This window comes from Puma concolor, chromosome A1 (genome assembly GCF_028749965.1).
Source record: "Puma concolor isolate L17-30 chromosome A1, mPumCon1.1.hap2, whole genome shotgun sequence".
NCBI classification, from domain to species: domain Eukaryota; kingdom Metazoa; phylum Chordata; class Mammalia; order Carnivora; family Felidae; genus Puma; species Puma concolor.
The window spans coordinates 116,633,235-116,660,350 of NC_141667.1; the positions used below are offsets into that span (position 1 = coordinate 116,633,235).

At 38.5% G+C, this 27,116-nt stretch overlaps 1 protein-coding gene across 8 annotated transcripts in view; it reads right to left on the reverse strand.

The window, feature by feature from the left end:
* Nucleotides 1–26,592, reverse strand: part of DDX4 (DEAD-box helicase 4) — an 89,400-nt gene extending 62,808 nt beyond the window's left edge. For 7 of the 8 annotated variants that reach the window (XM_086700822.1, XM_086700828.1, XM_086700801.1 and 4 more), the window contains exons 1-3: nucleotides 26,442–26,592; nucleotides 25,584–25,679; nucleotides 11,010–11,070 (exon numbers count right to left, since the gene is read on the reverse strand). In XM_086700822.1, coding sequence (XP_086556948.1) covers nucleotides 11,010–11,070; nucleotides 25,584–25,655 — 133 coding nt within the window. In that variant the 5' untranslated portion in view covers nucleotides 25,656–25,679; nucleotides 26,442–26,592. The remainder of the gene's footprint in view (nucleotides 1–11,009; nucleotides 11,071–25,583; nucleotides 25,680–26,441) is intronic. The other variant, XM_086700833.1, reaches the window with a different exon arrangement.
* Nucleotides 26,593–27,116: the final 524 nt, after the last annotated feature.

Here is a 27,116-nt window from a genome sequence, read left to right on the forward strand (position 1 = left end):
AATGTAAAAAGCCTACATACTGTATGATTCCAACTGTGTGACACTCTAGAAAAGGTAAAACTATGTAGACAGTAAAAACAGCATTGGTTGCTAGGGGATAGGGGAGGAAGAGAGATGAATAGGCAGCACACAGAGGATTTTTAGGGCACTGAAAATGCTCTTTTTGATACATGATGGATACATGTCATTATACATTCATCCAAACCCACAGAACATACAACACCAAGAGTGAGCTATAATGTGAACTATGGACTTTAGGTGATTATAAAGTGTCAGTGTAGGTTCAACTGTAATAAATGTACAAATCTGGTTGGGAATGTTGATAATGGGGGAGGCTACGCAGGTGTGGAATAGGTCACATGGGAAATATCTACGCCTTCCCCTCAATTTTGCTATGAACTAAAACCGCTCTAAAAAATCTAGTCTTAAAAAATTTTTTTTAATTTAAAAATATCATAGTTAAAATGACAAATTTTACGTTGTATGTTTATTGCACCACAATTAAAAAAAAAAAAAACACTTCATTTTAACTGCTATAGACCCATGGTCTGGGTTGACCACAAAAGCCCAAATGCAAAGATCTTTTGTGAATCCTGTATTCACTCATACTGAATACACAATGTTCTGATTTGTCACTGAAATAGTTACCATGAATTTTTTTTCTAAAGGACAGAGTCAGATAATTAAAAGCTAAATGTGTGAAAAGTAAAAAACTCTAACAGTAACAGGTGGTTACTCCTAACGCAGAGGTGACAGAGTTTAATCAAAACTGCAAAAGCATATCAGAAAGTAAAAAAAATTAGTTCAATGACCTCACAACAAAATTTTTCAACAGTAAGACGCATCACGGACAAAGATGACAGATTACAGTATGGAAGGAAATATTGGCCATGTATAAATCAGAAGAGCACAAAATCTAAAATACAGGAGGAATACCTGCCAATCAATAAGAGAAACAGTGCATGCATAATAGAAAAATGGGCTAAAAACATGAAGAGGCAACTTACAGGAGAAACCTAAAATATTACCAAACATATGAAGAGATACTTCAGCTGTTAATCAGATAAATGTATTTAAAACGATGAGATTTTACTCTATACCCAATAGGCTGGCTAAATTTAGAAGACTGAATAGTATCAAATATCAATGGAGATATAAAAACCTTTATATCCAACTGATGGGAGTATACACTGGCATAGTTATTCTAGAGAGCAATTATTAAGTATTCAGTCAAATTAAGTACACATACACCCATGACCCTCTAATTCCTCTCCTGTGTCCATTACCCAAAGACATTCTCACTCCAGTCTATGAAGGGATATGTACAGAAATGTTCACCTTTGTGGTAGTGGAGGGTGATAAGATGTATTCTCAGGGTCCATTATGGGAGTGGGGGTGGGGTGTAAATAAAACTTGGAGACAAAGGGTATTAAATACCTTGCAGTAGTTACAAACAATGAAATCAATGATCCATTACAAGTAAGTCTTAAGCATAGTGGTAGGGTGGGAAAGAATGAGATCTTTACCTCAATTACATTTTTCTAAGTTAAAAATACACGCATAGAAAAAACAGGCACACAAAACAGCATGTTTTAAAACACACATAAAGAAGAAGAGTTCCTTTGGGGGAAAAGAGCACCTGATACTCCCTTACATAAATAGCTCATCTAGGACTAATTCAAATCATTCAAAAAAGGGAAATGAAAAAAATCAGCAAAGGCAACATAAGATCTGTGCCATACTGGGGTGCCTGGGTGGCTCAGTCAGTTAAGCGACAGACTTAACTGACTCAGGTCATGATCTCAGTATGTGAGTTTGAGCCCCACATGAGGCTCTGTATTGACAGGTCAGTGCCTGGAGGCTGCTTCAGATTCTGTGTCTCTTCCTGTCTCTGCCCCATTGTGTCATACAATGAGATAAAGAGGAGGGAATGACAAAAGAGGAAAATTAAATAGGAAACAGAGTTTAAAAAACTTAAATCTTAGGGGCGCCTGGGTGGGTCAATTAAGTGTCTGATTCTTGGTTTCAGCTCAGGTCATGATCTCGTGGTTCATTAAGTTCAAGCCCCACATCAGACTCCATGCTGTCAGCGAGGAGCCTGCTTGGGATTTTCTCTCTCTCTCTCTCTCTCTCTCTCTCTCTCTCCTCCTCCTCCTCCTCCTCCTCCTCCACTGCTTGTCCTCTCAAAATAAATAAACTTAAAAAAATAATAATAATAAAAATAAATAAAAACATAAATCCTCTTGACAAACACTAGCTAATTCCTCTCTAGGGAAACTGCTCTCCCCAACAAAACAGCCTGGCCCTGGCCCCATTACTTGATAGAGGAGCCAAGCACTCAACATGCTGTGTCCATGCACATAAAGTTGATTTCCTACCAGCATTTTTAATGGCCCAAATACAAAAAAAGCAGGCAAGGACAACCAGACTTTGGCCCAGCCGGCTCCGGTAAGAAAGGCTCCCCAGGCAGACACCTAGATTTGGTGCTCGGCACAGGTCGTCAGGCTCTGGCTTGGTGGCCAACATCCAGGATCTTCGTGGGGCAGCACTCCTTTCCTTCATGGAAAGGAGTCTGGGGGTCACACTAAACTCCAAGTTTAAGTTCTGGACCCTGACATGAAGCAGTGATGCCACTTCTGGGGCTTGTCCATGGCTGTACTCCTGAACAAACTAAGCATGGACCAGGCCAACTCAAAAGTGAGCCCAGCCTGGGCCAGGGGCACCCAAGCGTGGCAGGGGCAGACAAGGGAAAGGAGAGAAATTGGTCTGCTGCCTGCGATGGGTCTTAGAGCTCAGCCAGTTTTACATCATAGTTACTGAATCCATAATAAGTGTTGTAAAAAAATTTAAGATTCTGAGTGGTTGAAATGATGTCTGGCAGCAGCTTAAATGTAATTCAGCCTGCTAAGGTGTTACTGTTTGTGTTGAGTATAACAAGCAAGGAAGACAAGTTAGAAGGAATAGGATATGAAAACATAAGCAGAGTAAATATTATTTAATTATTTACTGTTCTGTTGTAATTGTGGTTTAGAGGGACTTGCCATTTATTTTTTTTAAATATCTTATAGACTTTCATATTGACCGTATTTCCTGATTACTTAACAAATTCATCAGATTATTAATTTCAAAACAGCGTCAGAGCACTTGGGTGGCTCAGTCCATTAAGCATCTGACTTCAGCTCAGGTCATGGTCTCGTGCTCCCTAAATTCAAGCCCTGTATCAGGCTCTTGTGCTGACAGCTTGGAGCCTGCTTTGGATTCGGTCTCTTTCTCTCTCTCTCTCTCTCTCTCTCTCTGCCCCTCCCCCCTCACACTCTGTCTCCGTCTCTCAAAAATAAACAAACATTAAAACAAAAACTTTCCAAACAGCGTTAATAGTCTCAACCAAGAAAACATAATTACTAGAGTTAAATATTCAAAAGATATGTGACACCTTTATGGAAAAATTATAAACAGGAGACAACCAGGCCCATATATGGAAAAACTAACTACAGTAAAGATACTTTTTTAAAAAGTTTAGACAGAGAGTGAACTTGTGAGTGGGTGAGGGGCAGAGAGAGAAGGGGAAAAAGAGAATTCCAAACAAGCTCCCTGTTGTCAGAGCAGAGCCTGATGCCAGGCTCAATCTCATAAACTGTGAGAACATGACGTGACCCAAAACCAAGAGCCAGATGTTCAACTGACTGAGCTACCTATGTGCCCCAAAGACACATTCCTTCCAAGTTAATACATAAATTTACTGCAGTTTTATCAAAATGGCAGTAAGATTTTTCTGAATGTAAATACAAATACTAGGGGCACCTGGGGGATCAGTCAGTTAAATGTCTGACTTTGGCTCAGTTCATGATCTCGCAGTTCGTGGGTTCAATCCCCTCATCGGGCTCTGGGCTGACAGCTCAGAGCCTGGAGCCTGCTTCAGATTCTGTGTCTCCCTCTCTCTCTCTGCCCCTCCCCGACTCGCACTCAGTTTCTCTCTCAAAAATAAATAATTTTTTTTTTAATTTGTTAAATAATAAAAAAAAAAAGTTTAAGGGGCACCTGGGTGTCTCTGTAGGTTAAGTGTCCCAACTTCGGCTCAGGTCATGATATCACAGTTTGTGAGTTTGAGCCCCACCTCAGGCTGTGAAAGCTCAGAGCCTGGAGCCTACTTCAGATTCTGTGTCTCCATCTCTCTCTGCCCACACTGCAGTGCCACCCCTGTTCACGCTGTCTCTCTCTCTCTCTCAAATATAAATAAACATTAAAAAAAAATTTTTTTTTAAATTTTTTTTTCCAACGTTTATTTATTTTTGGGACAGAGAGAGACAGAGCATGAACGGGGGAGGGTCAGAGAGAGAGGGAGACACAGAATCGGAAACAGGCTCCAGGCTCTGAGCCATCAGCCCAGAGCCCGACGCGGGGCTCGAACTCACGGACCGCGAGATCATGACCTGGCTGAAGTCGGACGCTTAACCGACTGCGCCACCCAGGCGCCCCTTAAAAAATTTTTTTAATTAATACAGATACTAAATTTTTATCTGGAAAAATAAGGTCAAGTATATGATTCTGAAAGAATAACAATGAAGAGGGAATCATCCTAGCAGATAATAAAATTTACAATAAGCCATAGAATTAATAGAGCTCTATTTGTGCATGGATAGACATACAGAGCAGTGGAAACCAAAAGAGAACACAGATGCAGACTCTACTGGGTTGAACAGTGTCTACCCAAAATTCATGTCCTTCCTAGAACTTCAGATTATGACCTGATTTAGAAGTAAGGTTGTTGCAGATATAACTGGTTGAGTTATCATACTGGAGTAGGGTGGGATCTTAATCCAATATGACTGGTATCTTTATAAGAGTAGACGCAGAGACCCAGACACACAAAGGGAGAAAACTTTGTTACAGTGGAGGCAGAGATTAGAATTAAAGAGCTTTCAGTCAAGAAATACCAGGGATCAACTGCCACCACCAGAAGCTAAGGGAAAGGCATGGAACAGATTCTCCGCTAGAGGCTTCAGAGACCGTGTGGCTCTGCTAACACCTTGATTTCAGACTTGTAGCCACTAAAACTCTAAGAGAATCAATTTTTATTGTTTTAAACCACCCAGCTGTGGTGCTTTGTTACAGCAGCATTAGGAAACTAATACAGAAACCTTCAAAAGAAGTGTTGGGACAAATGACCTTTCTTTTTGGAAGCAAACATTAAGGTAGACCACCAATATACACCATTACATTCCAGATAAATTTAAAATCTAAACAGAACAAGTAAAACTTAAGGATTTTGGAAGAAAATTTTGAATATCTTTGTAAACTAGATATAGAAAGTTTTCTTACAACACAGAAAGTAAAATAACCTAAGAAAAGATTGATACATTTTCTCAAAACTGAAAATTTATATACAATATAAGCATAAAAGAGAAGACATACAACACAAAATATTTATAACCTAATGTAGCCAACAATTAATCAATACACAAATTATGTAATGAAATCCTAGAAATGAAGGACAAGTGATCCAGTTAAAAAAAAAAAAATAGGCAAAGGATATAAACAGGCAGTTCACAGTGCTCAACACAAATGGTCAATGAATAAAATGGAGTAAAAATTGTGACATATTCAGATAATGGAACATGATACAAAATTAAATCAGTTCTGTATATATCAACATGGACAGATCTCAAAATGTCAAATAAAAACTGCAAGCACAGTAAAACAAAGCATTTGTGCATAAAATACAAAGTAGGGGGCGCCTGGGTGGCACAGTCGGTTAAGCGTCCGACTTCAACCAGGTCACGATCTCGCGGTCTGTGAGTTCGAGCCCCGCGTCAGGCTCTGGGCTGATGGCTCAGAGCCTGGAGCCTGTTTCCGATTCTGTGTCTCCCTCTCTCTCTGCCCCTCCCCCGTTCATGCTCTGTCTCTCTCTGTCCCAAAAATAAATAAACGTTGAAAAAAAAAAAAAATTTTAAAATACAAAGTAGACTTATTTATAAGTACTTATGTGTATTTAAAAATTAAAAACTGAAAAGTTACTACATACATTATATTTGTTTCTTGAAAGAGAGAACAGATACAAAGAACAATATTCAAGAGAGACTAAAGAGGATTTCAGTTTCATCTGTCATATTCTACTTCATTAAAAGGAAATCTGAAGAAAAATGCTAAATCAGTGGTAAATACTAGGATACATGTTATAATGTTCCCTAATTTTTTGACTCTTAAACTTCTGAAAATTAAAGTAATAAACAATGAAAAATAAAAATCAAAAACACAGAAAACACAGGAAAGAAAAAACTCTAAGTAACAACAGAAATAACCTTCAAATAAAACTAACAATCCTCAGAGAAAAAAATAACACAAGGAAATTTCTCAAAAGTGCAGAATATGTATTTCAGATTTAACAGGCTCATTAGGTGTCTTACACAATAAATAAAAAGTCCCACATCAAGGTACATAATCATTAAATTTTCAGTATTCAGAAGACAAAATGAGATCCTAAAACTTTAGAAGAATTCAGAAAAATAGTCATACACAACGGACCAGAACTCATTAGAATTTCATGTACAATAAGGCAATATGAAGTCTGTGGAGGAAATTATTTCCAACCTGAAATTTTATTCTTAAACTATTAAGCATGAAGGTAAAGACACTTGTAATATCTCAAATTTATGTCCTATTCTTCCTTTCTCAAGATGAAAGAAAACTGACTCTACCCAAGTGAGGGGGGGGTGAAAAAAAATTAAGACAGAGAAAACATGGGATCCATGGAAAACTGAACAGGAATGAAGAAGAGGTGAAGTTATTAATTCTTGGGATGCGAGCCAAGAGAGCAGCAAGTGTACTAAAAACAAAACAGAAGAGAACATAACAGAGCATACTGTATAAAATAACAAAGAAATGTAACCATAACATATTTTATGTCTCAAATGAGAATGATACATACATAGCCATGCAGATATAAAAAACGAATTTAGATTTTTAAGCAAAAAGTGTAACTATTAGGAGAATGGGAAGGGAAGAAGTGTGAGGGAGGTTGCACGAGGGAAGGGGAAAGGCTAAATACTCATGATAGATACTGAGTTAAATGATGAATGAGAAAGGGAACTAAATGTTTTCAATTGTAAGGTGTGAAGTTACCAAGTGACATTTTAAAATCAGTTAACATGAATTTTTTCCACTGAATTTTGCAAAGAATAAGATTATAATAGTTGACTTAGGAGGGTTTCTATGACTATCATTAAAAGCAACATGCATTTTTTTTTTTTTTTTGACAGAGAAAGACAGAGAAACCATGAGCTGGGAAGGGGCAGAGAGAGAGAGAGAGAGAGAGAGAGAGAGAGAGAGAGAGAGACTGAGAGGATCCCAAGCTGGCTCCACACTGTCAGCAGAGAGCCAGAGGCTGGGCTTGATCTCATGAATCATGAGATCATGACCTGGGGCAAAACCAAGTCTGCCACTTAACCGAGTGATTCACCCAGGCACGCCAAAAGCGATATGCATTTTAACAAGATTCTATTTAAGATTGTTAAAAGGATGTGGACGGTAGGTAAACAAAGGAAAAGCAAGACACATAGCTGTGATAAAAAGGAACATGTACAAGCTTTCCAGTTATGGAATGAATAAGTCACAGTAATAAAAGGTACAGCATAGGGAATATAGTAAATTGTATTGCAATAGCATTGTATGGTGACAGATGTGAACATAACAATGTATAAACTTGTAGAATCACTATGGTGTATATGTGAAACTAATTTAACATTGTATGTCAACTATACTTCAATAAAAAATTTTTAAAAACATGTATATAATATGCCATTGGAATACAGTTATGTATGTAAGAATATATGCAGAAATCTAAAACATCTCAGTCAACATACTCCCAATGGTGGCTTAATCTGGGGCCAAAATTTCAGATCATTTCTTTCTTCCTTTTTACCTGCATTTAAGGGTTTTTTTTTTTTTTTTTTTTTCTCCAAGCACATATTTAGGTATTGGCATAGATACATTCATTAGCTTCATATGCATTTCTATAATAAAAAGTCCATTTCTATGAAAAAAAAAAAAAAAAAAAAGAGCTACGGGGCGCCTGGGTGGCTCAGTCGGTTGAGCGTCCGACTTCAGCTCAGGTCACGATCTCACGGTCCGTGAGTTCAAGCCCCACATCAGGCTCTGGGTTGATGGCTCAGAGCCTGGAGCCTGCTTCCGATTCTGTGTCTCCCTCTCTCTCTGCCCCTCCCCCGTTCATGCTCTGTCTCTGTCTCAAAAATAAATAAATGTTAAAAAAAAAAATTAAAAAAAAAGAAAAAAAAAGAGCTACAAAAAATACTTGTAAATTGCATGCTTACCTTCTTGTAGATAGCATTTTTCATTACCTGATTTCATTTCATTTGCCTAAACATTCAGAGATCTAATGCTAAAGTTGGTGGCTGTTTCAATCTAGCTTCTTCAAGATTTCACCACAAAACAATGTTCTACTTTGATATACATCTAAATTTTAATTCCTTTACAAAAATTGGTTTTCAGCACCTGAAAGAACAAGGTTTCTCCTGATGATATAGTAATCTATGCAAATAAACACAGAATCTTTTACCTGTTTGTCTTTTCTGGATATTTCAAGTACACATGCATGTAAGTAGTTCATAGGATGGAAGCAAAGTTAGCCTTCTGCTGGGGTTTCAGCAGGCAGCAATTTCATCAACTTTTCTTAATCTGAATATTCTATATTAAACCACTACATTTAAAAGTTTATGTAAAATAAATACATCTTGACAACAGCAAAAGCATCTCTTAACTTCTGTCAAGATAATTACTTTGAACTTAAGGTGAACATGGGAATTAAATTTTGCTTTTAATTTTTATTTTTTTATTTGAGAGAGAGAGTGCAGGCAAGCAGGGGAAAGGGAAAGAGGGAGAGAGAGAGAAAATCTTTTTTTTAAGTCTTTTCATTTACTTATGAGACAGAGACAGCATGAGTGGTGGAGGGGCAGAGAGCGAGGGAGTGAGAGAGAATCCCAAGCAGGCTCTGCACCCCAACTTGGGGCTGGAACTCACAAACCATGATACCATGACCTGAGCCAAAACCAACTGTCGGACGCTTAACTAACTAAGCCACCCAGGTGCCTCAGGAAAGAGAGAATCTTAAGCATCATCCACACTCAGTACACAGCTTGACCTAGGCTGAAATCCAGTCAGACACTTAACTGACTGAGCCACCCAGACACCCCAAAACTCATGATATCTTGATGGCTTCCCAGGATTAAACAATTACCCTGACAGGTCACTACTACTGCAACTTACTTCAACAACCTTATAGCCTACAAGATACTCATTTTATTTTTTTTAGCGTTTATTTATTCTGAGAGACAGAGCATGAGGAGGGAGGGGCAGAGAGAGAGGGAGAGTCCCAAACAAGCTCCATGCTGTCAGCGCAGATTATGGTAGGGGGGATTGATCTCATCAATTGTGAGATCATGACCGGAACCAAAATCAAGAGTCTAGCACTTAATAAACTGAGCCAACCAGGTGCCCTGAGACTCATTTTAGACCTAAAGACATCTGCAGGTCAAAGTGAGGGAATGGAGGAACATTTATCACGCAAACGGATGTCAAAGGAAAGAAAGCTGGAGTACCAATACTGACATGGGACAAACTAGATTTTGTTCTTGTATTGTTTTTATCCTGTTTTGGTATCAGGGTAGTACTGGTTTCATGGAATGATTCTGAAAGTGTTCCCTCTATTCCATTATTTGTAAAACTTTGATAAAGAGTATCATTAATTTTTTTTAATATTTGGTAGAATTCACCAATATAACTATAAGGTCTTGGGCTTTTCCATGCTGGAGTTTTGATTCTTAATTCAGCTTCATTCTTTTTATTGGTCTAAGAAGATTTCCTATTTCTTGGATTCAAGATTCATGATTCAATCATGGTAACTGGTGTGTTTTTAGGAATTATATGTTTTATTTTCCTAAATTATCTGATTTGTATTTAAATGTATATAATAATCTGTTATCACACTATGTATTTCTGTGGTTATCTACCATCTTCTCTTCCATTTCTTTTCAATTTTGAGTCTTTTTTTCCTAGTTAATAGAATTAAAACATTGCCAATTTTGCAGGGATTTTTTTTGAAAAACTGGTCATTACTTTTAATGTTATGTAACTGTTTATTCTAGTCTGTGTTTTTTGTTATTTCCTTCCTCTACTAAGTTTCAGCTAAGTTTATTCTTTTTCTAGCTCTCTGCAGTGTCATGTTAAGTTGTTTAACTTTTTTTTTTTTTAATGTGTATTTATTTTTGAGACAGAGACAAAGCATGAACGGGGAAGGGTCAGAGAGAGGGAGACACAGAATCTGAAGCAGGCTCCAGCCTCCGAGCTATCAGCACAGAGCCCGACACAGGGCTCAAACTCATGGACCGTGAAATCATGACCTGAGCCGAGGTTGGATGCTCAACCTACTGAGCCATCCAGGCACCCCAAGTTTTTTTCTTAATACAAGCATTTATAACTTAAGTTTCACCCTAACATCTGCTTTTGGTGCATCCCATAGGTTTTGGAATATTATGTTTTCTTTTTCTTTTCTTTTGAAACATATTTTGATTTGCCATTTGATTTCTTAACTGACCCATTGCTTGTGTAGTGTTAATATTACATATTAAATATTTAATATTTACAATGTAAAAACAAACAACAACCTAATAATCCCATATCCTACTTCCATATGTCAGGAACCCTGACAATTCTCTAGTGGTATGAAAGACAAATATACAACTTCCAAGTTGGGCAAAGGATTTACAGGAAACCTACAAAACCAAATAATATTAAAGCACTATGGTCTGTATCACTATACTCTCTCCTCTCTTGCTTCCTCTAGCTGGAAGTGGCCCTCATTAAAAACATCCCAACAGAATGAATTCTCACAGAAATCTAACAAACACTATTTATAAGATGTCTACTAGTCTGCTCCTTATTCACTAGGTGAAGCCTTTAACCTAGAAAAGGATCCATCTTTTTGCCTCAACACATACCTGATGATGAAGCCGGAGTCCTGTTAAAAGTGTCTCCATTTGCTCCAGAAGAATACCTCTCCTGTTAACAGGAAGAAAAGACTCATTTTCTACTTTGAAAATAAGAATGTGTCATCACAAATGCTAGAAAATTTTAACAACTGGACTTTGTTCCAAACAAAACAGTAACAGGCTCTAAGATTTTCTACGCCACTCATTCCTTAATTATTCCAAAACCTCTTCACTTTAATACTGAACGTATAGCGTATTAATGTATCACTTAAAACATTGATCAGCAAACTATAGCTATGAGCCAAAACCGGTCAGCCACTTGTTTTTGTAAATAAAGTTATATTGGAACATAGCGATCCTCATTCATCTAGAAATGTCTATGGCTGCTTTCCCACCATGATACCAAAGTTGCAACAGAGATCCTAAATTCTGTGAAGTCTAAACTATTTACTATCTAACCCTTTATGGAAAGAGTTTGCTGACATCTGACTTAAAAGTTTACTCACTCATATATTTGAAAAGTATAATTAAGTACTATTATTATATAAATAAAATCTGAACAAAATAACACATGAATAAATCAATGCCTGACAATATACATTTTTAAAAGTTCTGTATTTTACACTATACTCATTAACAACGCACAGAATAAAGTAGAGCACAGAGGAGAGCAGTGGACAATAGTTTCTACAGTAAAGTACTACAGGAATTTATCTTTAAAACTTCAACTTTGTTTCTATAAAGGGAAACAAATTAGCATGTTCACAATTTTTTAAAATAAATTCACTCTAAAATAAAAGGTCACTGATGCACTAAAAACAATATACCTATATATTTACAATGTAAATGCAGTATAAATACAATGAAGTGGTTCATGTTAGCTACTGGATCAGAATATGCATCATTAACTTTAATCAAACTTTTCACAGCAACAGCTGAAATGTCGATGATGTTCTCAAATACTACCTATCCCATTTTCCCTACCTTAGTCTCAAAAACTATGTATTTGCAATTAATATATATGTATTACATTTCCAGGGATGTATTTCTATTGGGCTCAGAAATTTCGACTTTTGTTATAAAACCAATAGTTAAATGTCAAGTTAATTTGGGAAACTTCCAATATTTCTTAGTGTATCTCTGGGTTAACAAAAACTTGAGTAACCTTTTTCTCACCTTAACTCCTAGGGTGCTCTTATAATCATTAACTGACACCTTAATTTCCCCTCATATAAGCTACCTCTACTTAGGACAAAACTTACAGAAGAGAGGTCTCAAATTCTTGCACATGAAAAGCAGAATTCAATACTTTAAAAATGAAAGGTGTCCTAAAACTTAAGATGATACCTTAATTAACTGGTTACTTTAGAACAGACACAATATTTCTTTACCTAAGTTCCTTTAAATAAGTCAAAAGAGTGCAAAAGTAGTACTTCTTTTCTTTTTTTTTTTTTTTTTTAATTTTTCAATGTTTACTTACTCTTTTTTTCTTGAGAGGGAGAGACAAAGCATGAGCAGGGTAGGGGCAGAGAGAGAGGGAGACACATAATGTGAAGCAGGCTCCAGGCTCTGAGGTGTCAGCACAGAGCCTTATGCTGGGCTTGAACTCATGAACGGTGAGATCAGGACCTGAGCTGAAGTCAGCCACTTAACTGACCACCCAGGTGCCTCAGTAATACTTATTTTCTAAGATTTATTTCACAAAAGACACTAAATGATTTTTAAAACTACTTTTATAAAGCCCAAAAGCCACCCAATTATTCTCTGAGTTATTAAGAACAGAAAGGCAAATACTTTTGGGATTTTGGTAATTACTACAGTATAAAGTTCCAATTTACAATTACCATAGACATTAAAACAAGAATGATCTAGTTTTCTATCTTTAAAGTGCAATTTTGAAGACTTTTTTTTCCTAGTGGCCAAAGTATTATCAAGTGACTAGAATCCAAAAAAGTTCTGGTTTTATTTAAGTGATATAAAGCTAATAAAGGTAATGAGACACTTTGGCAGTCAAGAACTTAAAAATTATTATTAGATGACCTTCAGGCTGTGGAATTTAACATTCCACATACACGAAATTTAAAAATTCCAAGGCAAATTCTGAAACAAAACATCATTAAAAATTCTTACCCTTTTTCATTACCTTAAAAATAAATTACCTTCATATTCCCTTCTGCTACTGCAGCACTTCGCTCTCTTAAAACAAAATGTCTACAGTTAGTTGCTGCCTCTACTTTTTCATATCCCTTTTTTCCTTAAATCTACTCCAGTTTAGCTTCCATCTCATTCTACAATGAAAATGCTTTTAATAAGGAAATTATGTAATAAAATTACTACTTTTATCTTTCATTCTACCAGAGCTCTCAGCAGCATTTGAAATGACAGACTATTTCCTTCCTCTTTATAACATTCTCCTCTTGGCTTAAGGAACCCACAATTCTCTTGTTTTCTTTCTTGCTCCAGTGGCTACTTCCTCCTCAGTCTCCTTTTGCCAGCTCCTCTTATACTGGACCTCTCAAGTTGGACTATCCAGGGTCAAGCCCTCTAAATCTGTTTTACACTGTGAACTTTACCTAGTCTCGTAGCTTTAAATCCCATTAACACACAGGGACACCTGGGCGGCTCAATCAGTTAACTGTCCAACTCTTGGTTTCAGCTCAGGTCACGATCTCATGGTTAGTGCACAGAACCCGCTTGGGATCCTCTGTGTCTGTCTCTCTCTGCTCCTCCTCTGCTCACAGCTGTCTTGCTCTCTCTCAAAAATAGACATTAAAAAAAATTTTTTTAATAAATTTAAAAAATCCCATTAATATACAGATAATTACCACATTTATTTTAATGTTTATTTTTGACAGAGAGAGAGAGAGAGACAGAGCATAAGCGGGGGAGGGCCAGAGAGAAAGGGAGACACAGAATCCGAAGCAGGCTCCAGGCTCTGAGCTGTCAGCACAGAGCCCGACGCAGGGCTCTAAGTCACAGACTGCGAGATAATGACCTGAGCTGAAGTCGGACGCTCAACCGACTGAGCCACCCAGGCGCCCTGATAATTACCACATTTATATCTATATCCCTGATCCCTCTTCTAAGCAACTAATGCATAAAAGCTATTTTACTTTTATGTTTTCATAGCCATCCCAAATTGAACACAACAAAGCTAGCATTCTTTGTTTTTACCCCTCCCAAGCTTATACATTTTTCGGAGATTCCCCATTTCAGCAAATGGAACCATCTTCTATCCAGTTGCTTAAACTTAAAAGAAGTCTATGGTACAACACAAGCAATATAGTCAATGATACTGAAACAGCATTGTATGGTTTACAGATGGTAGCTACACTATCATCAGCATACCTTAACATACAAACTTGTCAAATCACTATACACCCAAAACTAATATTGTGTATCAATTATACTTAAATTAAATAAAATAATAAAATTTAAAAAAACTAGACATCAACCTTGATTACTCTCTTTCACTCCCCACACCCAGTCAAGCCAGTCCTACTAACTCTAAGCTCACAACTACCTTCAGGCCCCTCTCCCTTTGCTTTTCCCTTTCCCTCTCTGACTTCATTTTCTACCACTCTTGTTTCATCTTACAGTGCTTTAGCCACACTACATGTAGTAGGATGAAATATGGCCACCCACATTACCTTATTTGGAAAAAGAATGCAGATATAATTACAGATTCTGAAAAAGAAGAGATTACTCGATTATCTGTGTAGGCCTTAAATGTCACTACAAATGTCCTTATGAGACACAAAAGAAGTTAACCAAGGCCATGGGAAGACAGAGCAGAGAAATTAGAAATTTCAAAATATTTTACACATAAGGTTCTCACACGCAGCTACAAATAATTCATTCTCATTCTGGTAAACACATTTCTTTTGACCTTCTATGTACTCTTAATATTTTCAATTATGAAATATCACACCCTTTAAAGGTCTTTTTCTTTTAAAAGTCTTTTTCAAGGAAATGAATATTTCCACCAACATAGTAAGGTTTTGATCTCAATGACTTGTCAGAGCTGCTATTCAAATGAATTTATAGCTGGACAATTCATGAACCTTGGAGATGCCTCCTCCCTGTCCAATTTGGGGTCCAATACAGACAATTTCATGTTTTCTTCCCCCAGCCCCTTAAATTCCTTAGCAAAGATATCTTTCATTTTATATTCGGAATCCCCTGAAATGCCTAAGAATATATCAATGTATACAAAGTACCAAGATCTCATTTCCTATTTTAGGTTCCATGTCAAATAGAGCTGAGATAGGTTGTCCAAATAAAATGACCAGACAGGTTATATCAGACAGTGTCACATAAAATTTAAATTTCAAACAAATTATTTCTCCTTCTTTGATCTCATACAGAAATTAAAGTCCCAAAATACAGACAATATTATCCTCCATCCCTTCTTCTGATTGATCAGTCCCGGCCAGATCAGCCCCATTCATATCCACAGTTGAAGCCTGGTCCTTTCTTTGACAACTGCTACATGGAGACACCTAAAATTACTGCAGTTACTTCAGTACCTCCAGGGCTGAAAAACTCCAACTCTTGAGTCTCCTGTATCACACACAGATCTAAGGTTCTAGAGAGCTAGCATGTCACACAACAAAAAGCAAACACCTCAAAATTTAGAAAAAACAACCAAAGCCAGGAACAAATGTGACTGTTCTAGGAGCTTACAATGTAGGCCCTAATTTCTGTATCTGAGAGCATTTTCCAAATAAAATTTCTCTCCCTCAAACATTTCACAATCAAAACTTATAGTGAAAACATCTCCCACACACTATGAGAGAAACCTACTATAAATGATAATAGTGTATAGACAGAGAATAAAGAAAACAAAAGGCTCTCTAGTTTCAGTTTCTCTCTGGTGTCACCCAATCTCTATCAGTTGACTAGAATCTGTTGGCTGTAAATTGACGATTCTTCTTCAAGAGGATTCAGTTTTCTCTATTCTCCAGACCTGTTCCACCAACATCTCTGCCACCTTTGCAATCTTTAGCCTTCTCCTCAGCTTTCTCATATCTTTTCATCACTCTACTCTAGACTTAATTGTTTAGATTGGGGCTGGAAGAAGATGGCGGCGTAAGAGGACGCTGGGCTCACTGCGGTCCTGCTGATCACTTAGATTCCACCTACACCTGCCTAAATAACCCAGAAAACCGCCAGAGGATTAGCAGAACAGAGTCTACGGAGCCAAGCGCAGAAGAGAGGCCCACGGAAGAGGGTAGGAAGGGCGGCGAGGCGGTGCGCGCTCCACTGACTGGCAGGAGGGAGCTGGGGCGGAGGGGCAGCCTGCCGGCCAAGCAGAGCCCCCGAGTCTGGCTGGCAAAAGCGGAGGGGCTGGACGGATGGAGTGTGTTCCCACAGCAAGCGCGACTTAGCGTCTGGGAGGTCATAAGTTAACAGCTCTGCTCAGAAAGCGGGAAGGCTGGAGGACAAAGGGAGGGAGAGCTGCTGAGCCCCCGGATGACAGAGCTCAGTTTGGTGGGGAACAAAGGTGCTCGCCAGAGCCATCTCCCCGGCCCATTACCCAGCCAAAATCCCAAAGGGAACCAGTTCCTGCCAGAGAACTTGCTCGCTCCACGCAAACACCCAACTCTGTGCTTCTGCGGAGCCAAACCTCCGGCAACGGATCTGACTCCCTCCCGCTGCCACAGGGCCCCTCCTGAAGTGGATCACCTAAGGAGAAGCGAGCTAAGCCTGCCCCTCCTGCCCCCGTGCACCTTGCCTACCCACCCCACCTAATACGCCAGATCCCCAGCACCACAAGCCTGGCAGTGTGCAAGTAGCCCAGACGGGCCACGCCACCCCACAGTGAATCCCGCCCCTAGGAGAGGGGAAGAGAAGGCACACACCAGTCTGACTGTGGCCCCAGCGGTGGGCTGGGGACAGACATCAGGACTGACTGCGGCCCCACCCACCAACTCCAGTTATACACCACAGCACAGGGGAAGTGCCCTGCAGGTCCTCACCACTCCAGGGACTATCCAAAATGACCAAGCGGAAGAATTCCCTCAGAAGAATCTCCAGGAAATAACAACAGCTAATGAACTGATCAAAAAGGATTTAAATAATATAACAGAAAGTGAATTTAGAATAATAGTCATAAAATTAATCGCTGGGCTTGAAAACAGTATAGAGGACAGCAGAGAATCTCTTGCTGCAGAGATCAAGGGACTAAGGAACAGTCACGAGGAGCTGAAAAGAGCTTTAAACAAAATGCAAAACAAAATGGAAACGACGACAGCTCGGATTGATGAGGCAGAGGAGAGAATAGGTGAACTAGAAGATAAAGTTATGGAAAAAGAGGAAGCTGAGAGAAATAGAGATAAAAAAAATCCAGGAGTATGAGGGGAAAATTAGAGAACTAAGTGATACACTAAAAAGAAATAATATACGCATAATTGGTATCCCAGAGGAGGAAGAGAGAGGGAAAGGTGCTGAAGGGGTACTTGAAGAAATTATAGCTGAGAACTTCCCTGAACTGGGGAAGGAAAAAGGCATTGATATCCAAGAGGCACAAAGAACTCCCTTCAGACGTAACTTGAATCGATCTTCTGCATGACATATCATAGTGAAACTGGCAAAATACAAGGATAAAGAGAAAATTCTGAAAGCAGCAAGGGGTAAACGTGCCCTCACATATAAAGGGAGACCTATAAGACTCGTGACTGATCTCTCTTTTGAAACCTGGCAGGCCAGAAAGGATTGGCATGATATTTTCAGTGTGATGAACAGGAAAAATATGCAGCCGAGAATCCTTTATCCAGCAAGTCTGTCATTTAGAAGAGAAGGAGAGATAAAGGTCTTCCCAAACAAACAAAAACTGAAGGAATTTGTCACCACTAAACCAGCCCTACAAGAGATCCTAAGGGGGATCCTGTGAGACAAAGTACAAGAGACATCACTACAAGCATAAACCATACAGACATCACAATGACTCTAAACCCGTATCTTTCTATAATAACACTGAATGTAAATGGATTAAATGACCAACCAAAAGACATAGGGTATCAGAAAGGATAAAAAAAACAAGACCCATCTATTTGCTGTCTACAAGGGACTCATTTTAGATCTGAGGACACCTTTAGATTGAGAGTGAGGGGATGGAGAACTATTTATCATGCTACTGGAAGCCAAAAGAAAGCTAGAGTAGCCATACTTATATCAGACAAACTAGACTTTAAATTAAAGGCTGTAACAAGAGATGAAGAAGAGCATTATATAATAATTACAGGGTCTATCCATCAGGAAGAGCTAACAATTATAAATGTCTATGCGCCGAATACCAGAGCCCCCAAATATATAAAACAATTACTCATAAACATAAGCAACCTTATTGAGAAGAATGTGGTAATTGCAGGGGACTTTAACACCCCACTTACAGAAATGGAAAGATCATCTAGACACACGGTCAATAAAGAAACAAGGGCCCTGAATGATACATTGGATCAGATGGACCTGACAGATATATTTAGAACTCTGCATCCCAAAGCAACAGAATATACTTTCTTCTCGAGTGCACATGGAACATTCTCCAAGATAGATCATATACTGGGTCACAAAACAGCCCTTCATAAGTTCACAAGAATTGAAATTATACCATGCATACTTTCAGACCACAATGCTATGAAGCTTGAAATCAACCACAGGAAAAAGTCTGGAAAACCTCCAAAAGCATGGAGGTTAAAGAACACCCTACTCACGAATGAGTGGGTCAACCAGGCAATTAGAGAAGAAATTAAAAAATATATGGAAACAAATGAAAATGAAAATACAACAATCCAAACGCTTTGGGACGCAGCGAAGGCAGTCCTGAGAGGAAAATACATTGCAATCCAGGCCTATCTCAAGAAACAAGAAAAATCCCAAATACAAAATCTAACAGCACACCTAAAGGAAATAGAAGCAGAACAGCAAAGGCAGCCTAAACCCAGCAGAAGAAGAGAAATAATAAAGATCAGAGCAGAAATAAACAATATAGAATCTAAAAAAACTGTAGAGCAGATCAATGAAACCAAGAGTTGGTTTTTTGAAAAAATAAACAAAAGTGATAAACCTCTAGCCAGACTTCCCAAAAACAAAAGGGAGAGGACCCAAATAGATAAAATCATGAATGAAAATGGAATTATTACAACCAATCCCTCAGAGATACAAGCAATTATCAGGGAATACTATGAAAAATTATATGCCAACAAACTGGACAACCTGGAAGAAACTGACAAATTCCTAAACACTCACACGCTTCCAAAACTCAATCAGGAGGAAATAGAAAGCTTGAACAGACCCATCACCAGCGAAGAAATTGAATCAGTCATCAAATATCTCCCAACAAATAAGAGTCCAGGACCAGATGGCTTCCCAGGGGAGTTCTACCAGACGTTTAAAGCAGAGATAATACCTATCCTTCTCAAGCTATTCCAAGAAATAGAAAGGGAAGGAAAACTTCCAGACTCATTCTATGAAGCCAGTATTACTTTGATTCCTAAAGCAGACAGAGACCCAGTAAAAAAAAGAGAACTACAGGCCAATATCCCTGATGAATATGGATGCAAAAATTCTCAGGAAGACACTAGCAAATCGAATTCAACAGCATATAAAAAGAATTATTCACCATGATATAGTGGGATTCATTCCCAGGATGCAGGGCTGGTTCAACATTCGCAAATCAATCAACATGATACATCACATTAACAAAAAAAAGAAGAACCATATGATCCTGTCAATCGATGCAGAAAAGGCCTTTGACAAAATCCAGCACCCTTTCTTAATAAAAACCCTTGAGAAAGTCGGGATAGAAGGAACATACTTAAAGATCATAAAAGCCATTTATGAAAAGCCCACAGCTAACATCATCCTCAACGGGGAAAAACTGAGAGCTTTTTCCCTGAGATCAGGAACACGACAGGGATGCCCACTCTCACCGCTGTTGTTTAACATAGTGCTGGAAGTTCTAGCATCAGCAATCAGACAACAAAAGGAAATCAAAGGCATCAAAATTGGCAAAGATGAAGTCAAGCTTTCGCTTTTTGCAGATGACATGATATTATACATGGAAAATCCGATAGACTCCACCAAAAGTCTGCTACAACTGATACATGAATTCAGCAAAGTTGCAGGATACAAAATTCATGTACAGAAATCAGCTGCATTCTTATACACTAACAATGAAGCAACAGAAAGACAAATAAAGAAACTGATCCCATTCACAATTGCACCAAGAAGCATAAAACACCTAGGGATAAACCTAACCAAAGATGTACAAGATCTGTATGCTGAAAACTATAGAAAGCTTACGAAGGAAATTGAAGAAGATATAAAGAAATGGAAAGACATTCCCTGCTCATGGATTGGAAGAATAAATATTGTCAAAATGTCAATACTACCCACAGCTATCTACACATTCAATGCAATCCCAATCAAAATTGCACCAGCATTCTTCCCGAAGCTAGAACAAGCAATCCTAAAATTCATATGGAACCACAAAAGGCCCCAAATAGCCAAAGTAATTTTGAAGAAGAAGACCAAAGTGGGAGGCATCACAATCCCAGACTTTAGCCTCTACTACAAAGCTGTCATCATCAAGACAGCATGGTATTGGCACAAAAACAGACACATAGACCAATGGAATAGAATAGAAACCCCAGAACTAGACCCACAAATGTACGGCCAACTCATCTTTGACAAAGAAGGAAAGAACATCCAATGGAAAAAAGACAGTCTCTTTAACAAATGGTGCTGGGAGAACTGGACAGCAACATGCAGAAGGTTGAAACTAGACCACTTTCTCACAGCATTCACAAAAATAAACTCAAAATGGATAAAGGACCTGAATGTGAGACAGGAAACCATCAAAACCTTAGAGGAGAAAGCAGGAAAAGACCTCTCTGACCTCAGCCGTAGCAATTTCTTACTCAACACATCCCCAAAGGCAAGGGAATTAAAAGCAAAAGTGAATTACTGGGACCTTATGAAGATAAAAAGCTTCTGCACAGCAAAGGAAACAACCAACAAAACTAAAAGGCAACCAACGGAATGGGAAAAGATATTTGCAAATGACCTATCGGACAAAGGGCTAGTATCCAAAATCTATAAAGAGCTCACCAAACTCCACACCCGAAAAACAAATAACCCAGTGAAGAAATGGGCAGAAAACATGAAAAGACACTTCTCTAAAGAAGACATCCGGATGGCCAACAGGCACATGAAAAGATGTTCAACATCGCTCCTTATCAGGGAAATACAAATCAAAACCACACTCAGATATCACCTCACGCCAGTCAGAGTGGCCAAAATGAACAAATCAGGAGACTATAGATGCTGGAGAGGATGTGGAGAAACGGGAACCCTCTTGCACTGTTGGTGGGAATGCAAACTGGTGCAGCCGCTCTGGAAAGCAGTGTGGAGGTTCCTCAGAAAATTAAAAATAGACCTACCCTATGACCCAGCAATAGCACTGCTAGGAATTACCCAAGAGATACAGGAGTACTGATGCATAGGGGCACTTGTACCCCAATGTTTATAGCAGCACTCTCAACAATAGCCAAATTATGGAAAGAGCCTAAATGTCCATCAACTGATGAATGGATAAAGAAATTGTGGTTTATATACACAATGGAATACTACGTGGCAATGAGAAAGAATGAAATATGGCCTTTTGTAGCAACATGGATGGAACTGGAGAGTGTGATGCTAAGTGAAATAAGCCATACAGAGAAAGACAGATACCATATGGTTTCACTCTTATGTGGATCCTAAGAAACTTAACAGAAACCCATGGGGGAAGAGAAGGAAAAAAAAAAAAAAAAAAAGAGGTTAGAGTGGGAGAGAGCCAAAACATAAGAGACTGTTAAAAACTGAGAACAAACTGAGGGTTGATGGGGGGTGGGAGGGAGGGGAGGGTGGGTGATGGGTATTGAGGAGGGCACCTTTTGGGATGAGCACTGGGTGTTGTATGGAAACCAATTTGACAATAAATTTCATATATAAATAAAAAAAAATAAATAAAATAAAATAAAATAAAAAAAGAAACCAATTTGACAATAAATTTCATATATTAAAAAAAAATCGGAAAAAAAAAATTGTTTAGATTTTGATTATGAGTCATCAGAGCTCCTTCCTCCAAGCCTGCCACTTTTATCTGGATGGCCATTTCATTTGGATGACCATTTTGATCAGCTTCCACAAGTTGCTCTTATTTACCATATAATAATATCCCGGCTTTCTAGTAGAAGACACAATATCCTCCTACATCTCAGTGATAATTATAGGCAGAAATTGCTCAAAATCTTCTTAAGGTTCTAGCAGTTCAGCTTCCTTAGGTCTGCAAATACAATGATGTTCAAGGGCCATATTTTTTCTCGCTACTTCAGAATCATAGTATGAACAGAGAAGCCCCGAACTTTATTTTCTTACCTAATTATTACAAACTTTGCTACTACTACTTAACAAAATTTTATTGTGGATGGGCCAATTATCTCACGCTATTTCTACTTTAATCACAAGAGTATTTGACTTCTGAAATGTGCCACCAAAAAGGCAGATAGATGGAAGCAATCACTATGTAGACCTACTCCCATGGTCCTCTAACAAGAAGCATTCATTACACAGCTAGTAAGCAAATCCAATACCCTGTTACATTCACCATACTCACCACTCCAAAACTCATTCCAACAAGCTTACATGAAATATGCAAATGCCTAACAATTAAGATGACTGGACTACATAATTGCTGCATTATCAAATTCTTCCTAACCTCACATCTTTCACTGGTCTATACCCAAGTAGTACACTTCCCAGTGGCCTATCAGTACAAAATCATGTAAGAATGGGTAAATATTAAATCTCCAAATAAAAATCCTAGAAAGTTTTCATAAAAGGCTGATCACATATTGTTTAAGATGAGATTAAGCCAAGACAGCTGCAGGGTGAAGACAAATTCTAAAAAACAAAAAGCCCAGCTGTCACTTAAAATAGAAATTCAGGGGGCCACCTGAGTGGCTCAGTTAAGCATCTGACTCTTGATTTCGGCTCAGTACATAATCTCAGCAGTATGTAAGTTTGAACCCCTTATCAGGCTCTGCACTGACAGTATGGAGCCTGCTTGGGATTCTCTCTCCAGACCTCCCCACTCACGCTCTCTCTCTCTCAACATCAATAAACTTAAAAAAAATTAAAATAGAAATTCAGAACCACCAATCAAAATGGTGCCTTTAAATGAAACTAGGCAAAATAAAAGACTTCAGATCTCTCCCACATGTATATATCATGTAATCATCCTCACTTTCTGCACTTTTTATTCAACCAAAGCAGACAAAGGCATTGATTGCACCACGTTCCTCCAAGTCAACTAGGCCAGATAGCTAATTGCTCAACAGCATCAGGAATTAAGTTTGCAGACAGATACAAAAAATTTACAAATTGGCCCCACATAAATATTAAGAATCATAAGGTAAAGTTAGTATTAACATTTAATTTAGTATTCTTAATATTAAACAAGGTATGTTACTAAATAGCACAAATATTTCCAAAAAGGTAAGTCTGAAAGATCTGACAGTCAACCACCCTCAATTTCAGACAGCCTATGCAATAAACAAGTACAACATGATTGAGTCTAATGTACTATTTAAAGAATGCTTAATGAAGAAAAAAATCTCAGACTAAGAAGAAACAAAATTAAATGACTAAGTTCAAGTGAAAAAGTCTGTATCTGTGAACTAAACTTTGTAATATAATAAATTTACTGAGAACTGCGGTAAAAAGAACCATAAAATATCCTTTAAGTAATTCCATTTTTTAAAAAATACTCCCAAATTAAAATATATATATATTTAAGCTGTAGATATTCATGACAACATTACAGTGAAAAGCTAACATCTTAAATTCCCACCAACAGAAAATCAATTATATTACAGTAGATCCATTCCTTGAAGTACTATGCAACCTTAAGAAATTATTTTTAGGAAGTTAGTAGTAATATGGAATAGTGCTCAAGAGTGAAAAGGCTGGAATCAAAAATATTATTATGTACTGTCATTTGGGGGGGAAAGAAAATTTAATAAAAATTTATAAGAGTGTGCTAATAAACATGATTGTTAAGTACTTTTTCCTCCTCTTTTCCCAATATTGTAAAAAAAAATTTTTTTTTTATGATAGGCACAGGACTATAAAAAAAAGTATCACACAAAAGATGTCTTTCTCAAGTAAGCTCCAAAAAAAAAAAAAAAAAAAAAAACACGATAAATTCAGATTAAGATCTTGAGTATTTTGACACCCTCACCCAAAAATCTTCAGTATTTTGAAATAAAGTTTATATATAAATCAAATCCAACTAAGATAAATAAAGGATTACATATATTTTTATGTGATAGAACTTCCATTAAGATATCTCTTGAAATAACGAAGTGTTTGTAAAAAGTGACCAACATAAATGCAAACTGGAAATTCCAGAAAAAAAGAATATAGTGGTGCCTAAGTGGCTCAGTCATTTAAGCAACTGACTATTGGTTTTGGCTCAGGTCATGATCTCAAGGTTTCGTGGGTTTGAGCCGCTCAGCGGGCTCCATGCTGACAGCGCAGTCTGCTTGGAATTCTGATTCCCTCTCTCTCTGCCCCTTCCCTGCTCATGATGTTTCTGTCTCTCTCAAAGTGAACACATGAACTTCAAAAAAAAAAAAGAAAAGAAAAGAAAAGAATACCAACTTTTGAGACATTTTCAAATAAATAACACTTGTGCAAAAACAATCCTTTAAAATATATTAACTTCTAGGGGCACATGGGTAGCTCAGTCAAACATCCGACTTCGACTCAGGTCATGATCTTAGCTTAGGCCATGATCTCATGGTTCGTGAGTTCGAGCCCCATGTTGGCAACTCAAAGCCTGGAGCCTGCTTCGGATTCTATTTCCCGCCCTCTCTCCCTCTGTCCTTCCCCCGCTCACACTATGTCTCTCTCTCTCTCTCTCAAAAATGAACATTAAAAATATATATATTAACTTCTAAAGTAGAGTGTTTTTTTTTAAGTCAACTTTCAAATCAGAACTGAAACCCAAAAAGCTATTCCAAGTCCTGTTCTTTTGAATTACAATATAACTCTCCAAATGCCACTAAGGAAAAAGATCTGATGATTTGCACATTTGAAGAGCCAAGTGATGACACCATCTCAACCAGCCTAACATACTCATCCTACTTGTAGGAAACCAATTTATAGAATTCAAAATATCACCCAACACCAAACTGTATTTTTCAGTTTTCAATACAAGTGTCTGTCAAACATGTTCAACCATATTTGTACCAGCCTGCTTCCACCCACAGTAGGTCCTCAATCACTGACATTTAAATTGTCAATATCACTACACATATTTTAGTTAATTATCAAATTACCTCATACTATTTTATTCCATTTGAGGCTTAGAGTGCCTCCTCTTCATTGCCCCTACGGCAGTTAATAACAATCAGATGGAGGTAAGCACAGCACACTCCACCGGACTGTAATCTAGAACTTTCCTACCACAGTGATTTTCAACTTCAATAAAATCTGTAGTGTTTAATAACCACAAACTTTAAATTTTACTACCTTCTCAAATACAGGAACATAGGAAGACATATGAGGTTTGATTATTTCCGCTTCCCAATCTTCATCTCCCATGGTGGCTTCCAGTTCTATTTTTATCTAAATTTTTTTAAAAAAACGTACATGTGGCCTCTATTAGATCAGAATCATATACTTAACAACATGAACTGTCACAATTTCACATACACCTCCCAAAACTACTGAACTAGCTGCTGATCTTCCCCAAAGATCCCCTTATTTTTTATCTTTAAAAACGAGTTGAACTACTTAACCACTCTTGCAACCACAATGTCCCTACTGGGCCTTTCTCCAAAATCTGTTTACTGACTTTATCCTCTCCTTTCAAGGGTCTCCCAAACAGCTTACTGGATATTAAGGGTAAGGGAAATTTCTCAACTACTACTCCATGTTTCTCTCTTTGCACACCTCCCTTCAAAAGTAAAGATGTTTGGTTTGTAGGTTTTGATAGTTTACTGGGAGAGAGGGAGCCAGGGCCAAGGCCTTCAAGCTTGGCGGGGTAGGGGTCACTAGTTAGGTGGCCCAAATCCTTTCAACAATGGACAACTAGTTACTCTAAGGGGCATTTGTACACAAATGGTACTACAGCCACTCTTGTTCGGATAAAACGCCACACACAAGCTGGGCAAAGATGCTTCTTTACCTCCTCTACAGGCCTCTTCGCCCTACAGGCGTCAGCCGGGCTTTAAGACCTACACTGGCAAGTAAAGAAAAAGCCCCAAAGGACGGCTCCAACGCCCACCTGCCCCATCCGTTCTTCCTCTAGCCTAAACTCCCACTACCGGGAAACCCACAGGGGCCAGCAGAGACCCGCGCCAGGAAGAAAGTCGCCAGGCCACTCACCTCTCCGCTGCTTGCTCTCCCGGGGTCCTCTCAGGCGGCGACGCCGCTTAAACGGCTGCACGTGCAGGACGCTGCTGATTGCGTCAGGTGCGCAGCTTCAACAACAAATGGCACCAGGCGACGAGTGCCTCCAGCCAATCAGCGCTCAGACCACCGGCGTTACCCCGCCCCATCTCCAGCCGTGCGTTCCCTATTTGCTCGCATTTGAGGTCGCTAAAGCCAGACCCGCTCTCTTCTTCACACAGTGGCCCGTTAGGCCTGGGGGTATAAGGCTGGCCGTGAACCACTTGTCTCTAGATTCTTGGGGCGGGGGTGATCCTCAATGTGGAGATGCCCTAGATTTTCTCTGTGCAAGCCAAAGATGCACAGCCCCTTTTTACAATACCAAATATGTCCACCCCCCTTTTTATAATACCAAAAATAAAAGGGAAGATGAGTAATGCCCTGCCTCCAACCTCTTTGACTTGATCTTCCTGTTTTCTTGCTGTAGTCCCTGGCCGTTGGTCCCTCGGTTCTTTATTTCTGAGGTGCTTGCTTCACAACTGGGGATTCCTGCTGCCTCAGCATGTGGCTAAGGACTGTGGAGCTGGCACGTTTCCGTTTCCTCCCCATGACAGCTAGGATGAGGCTCTGTCCTGCCTCATCCAGGATGCTGTAAAAAAAAAAAAAAAAAAA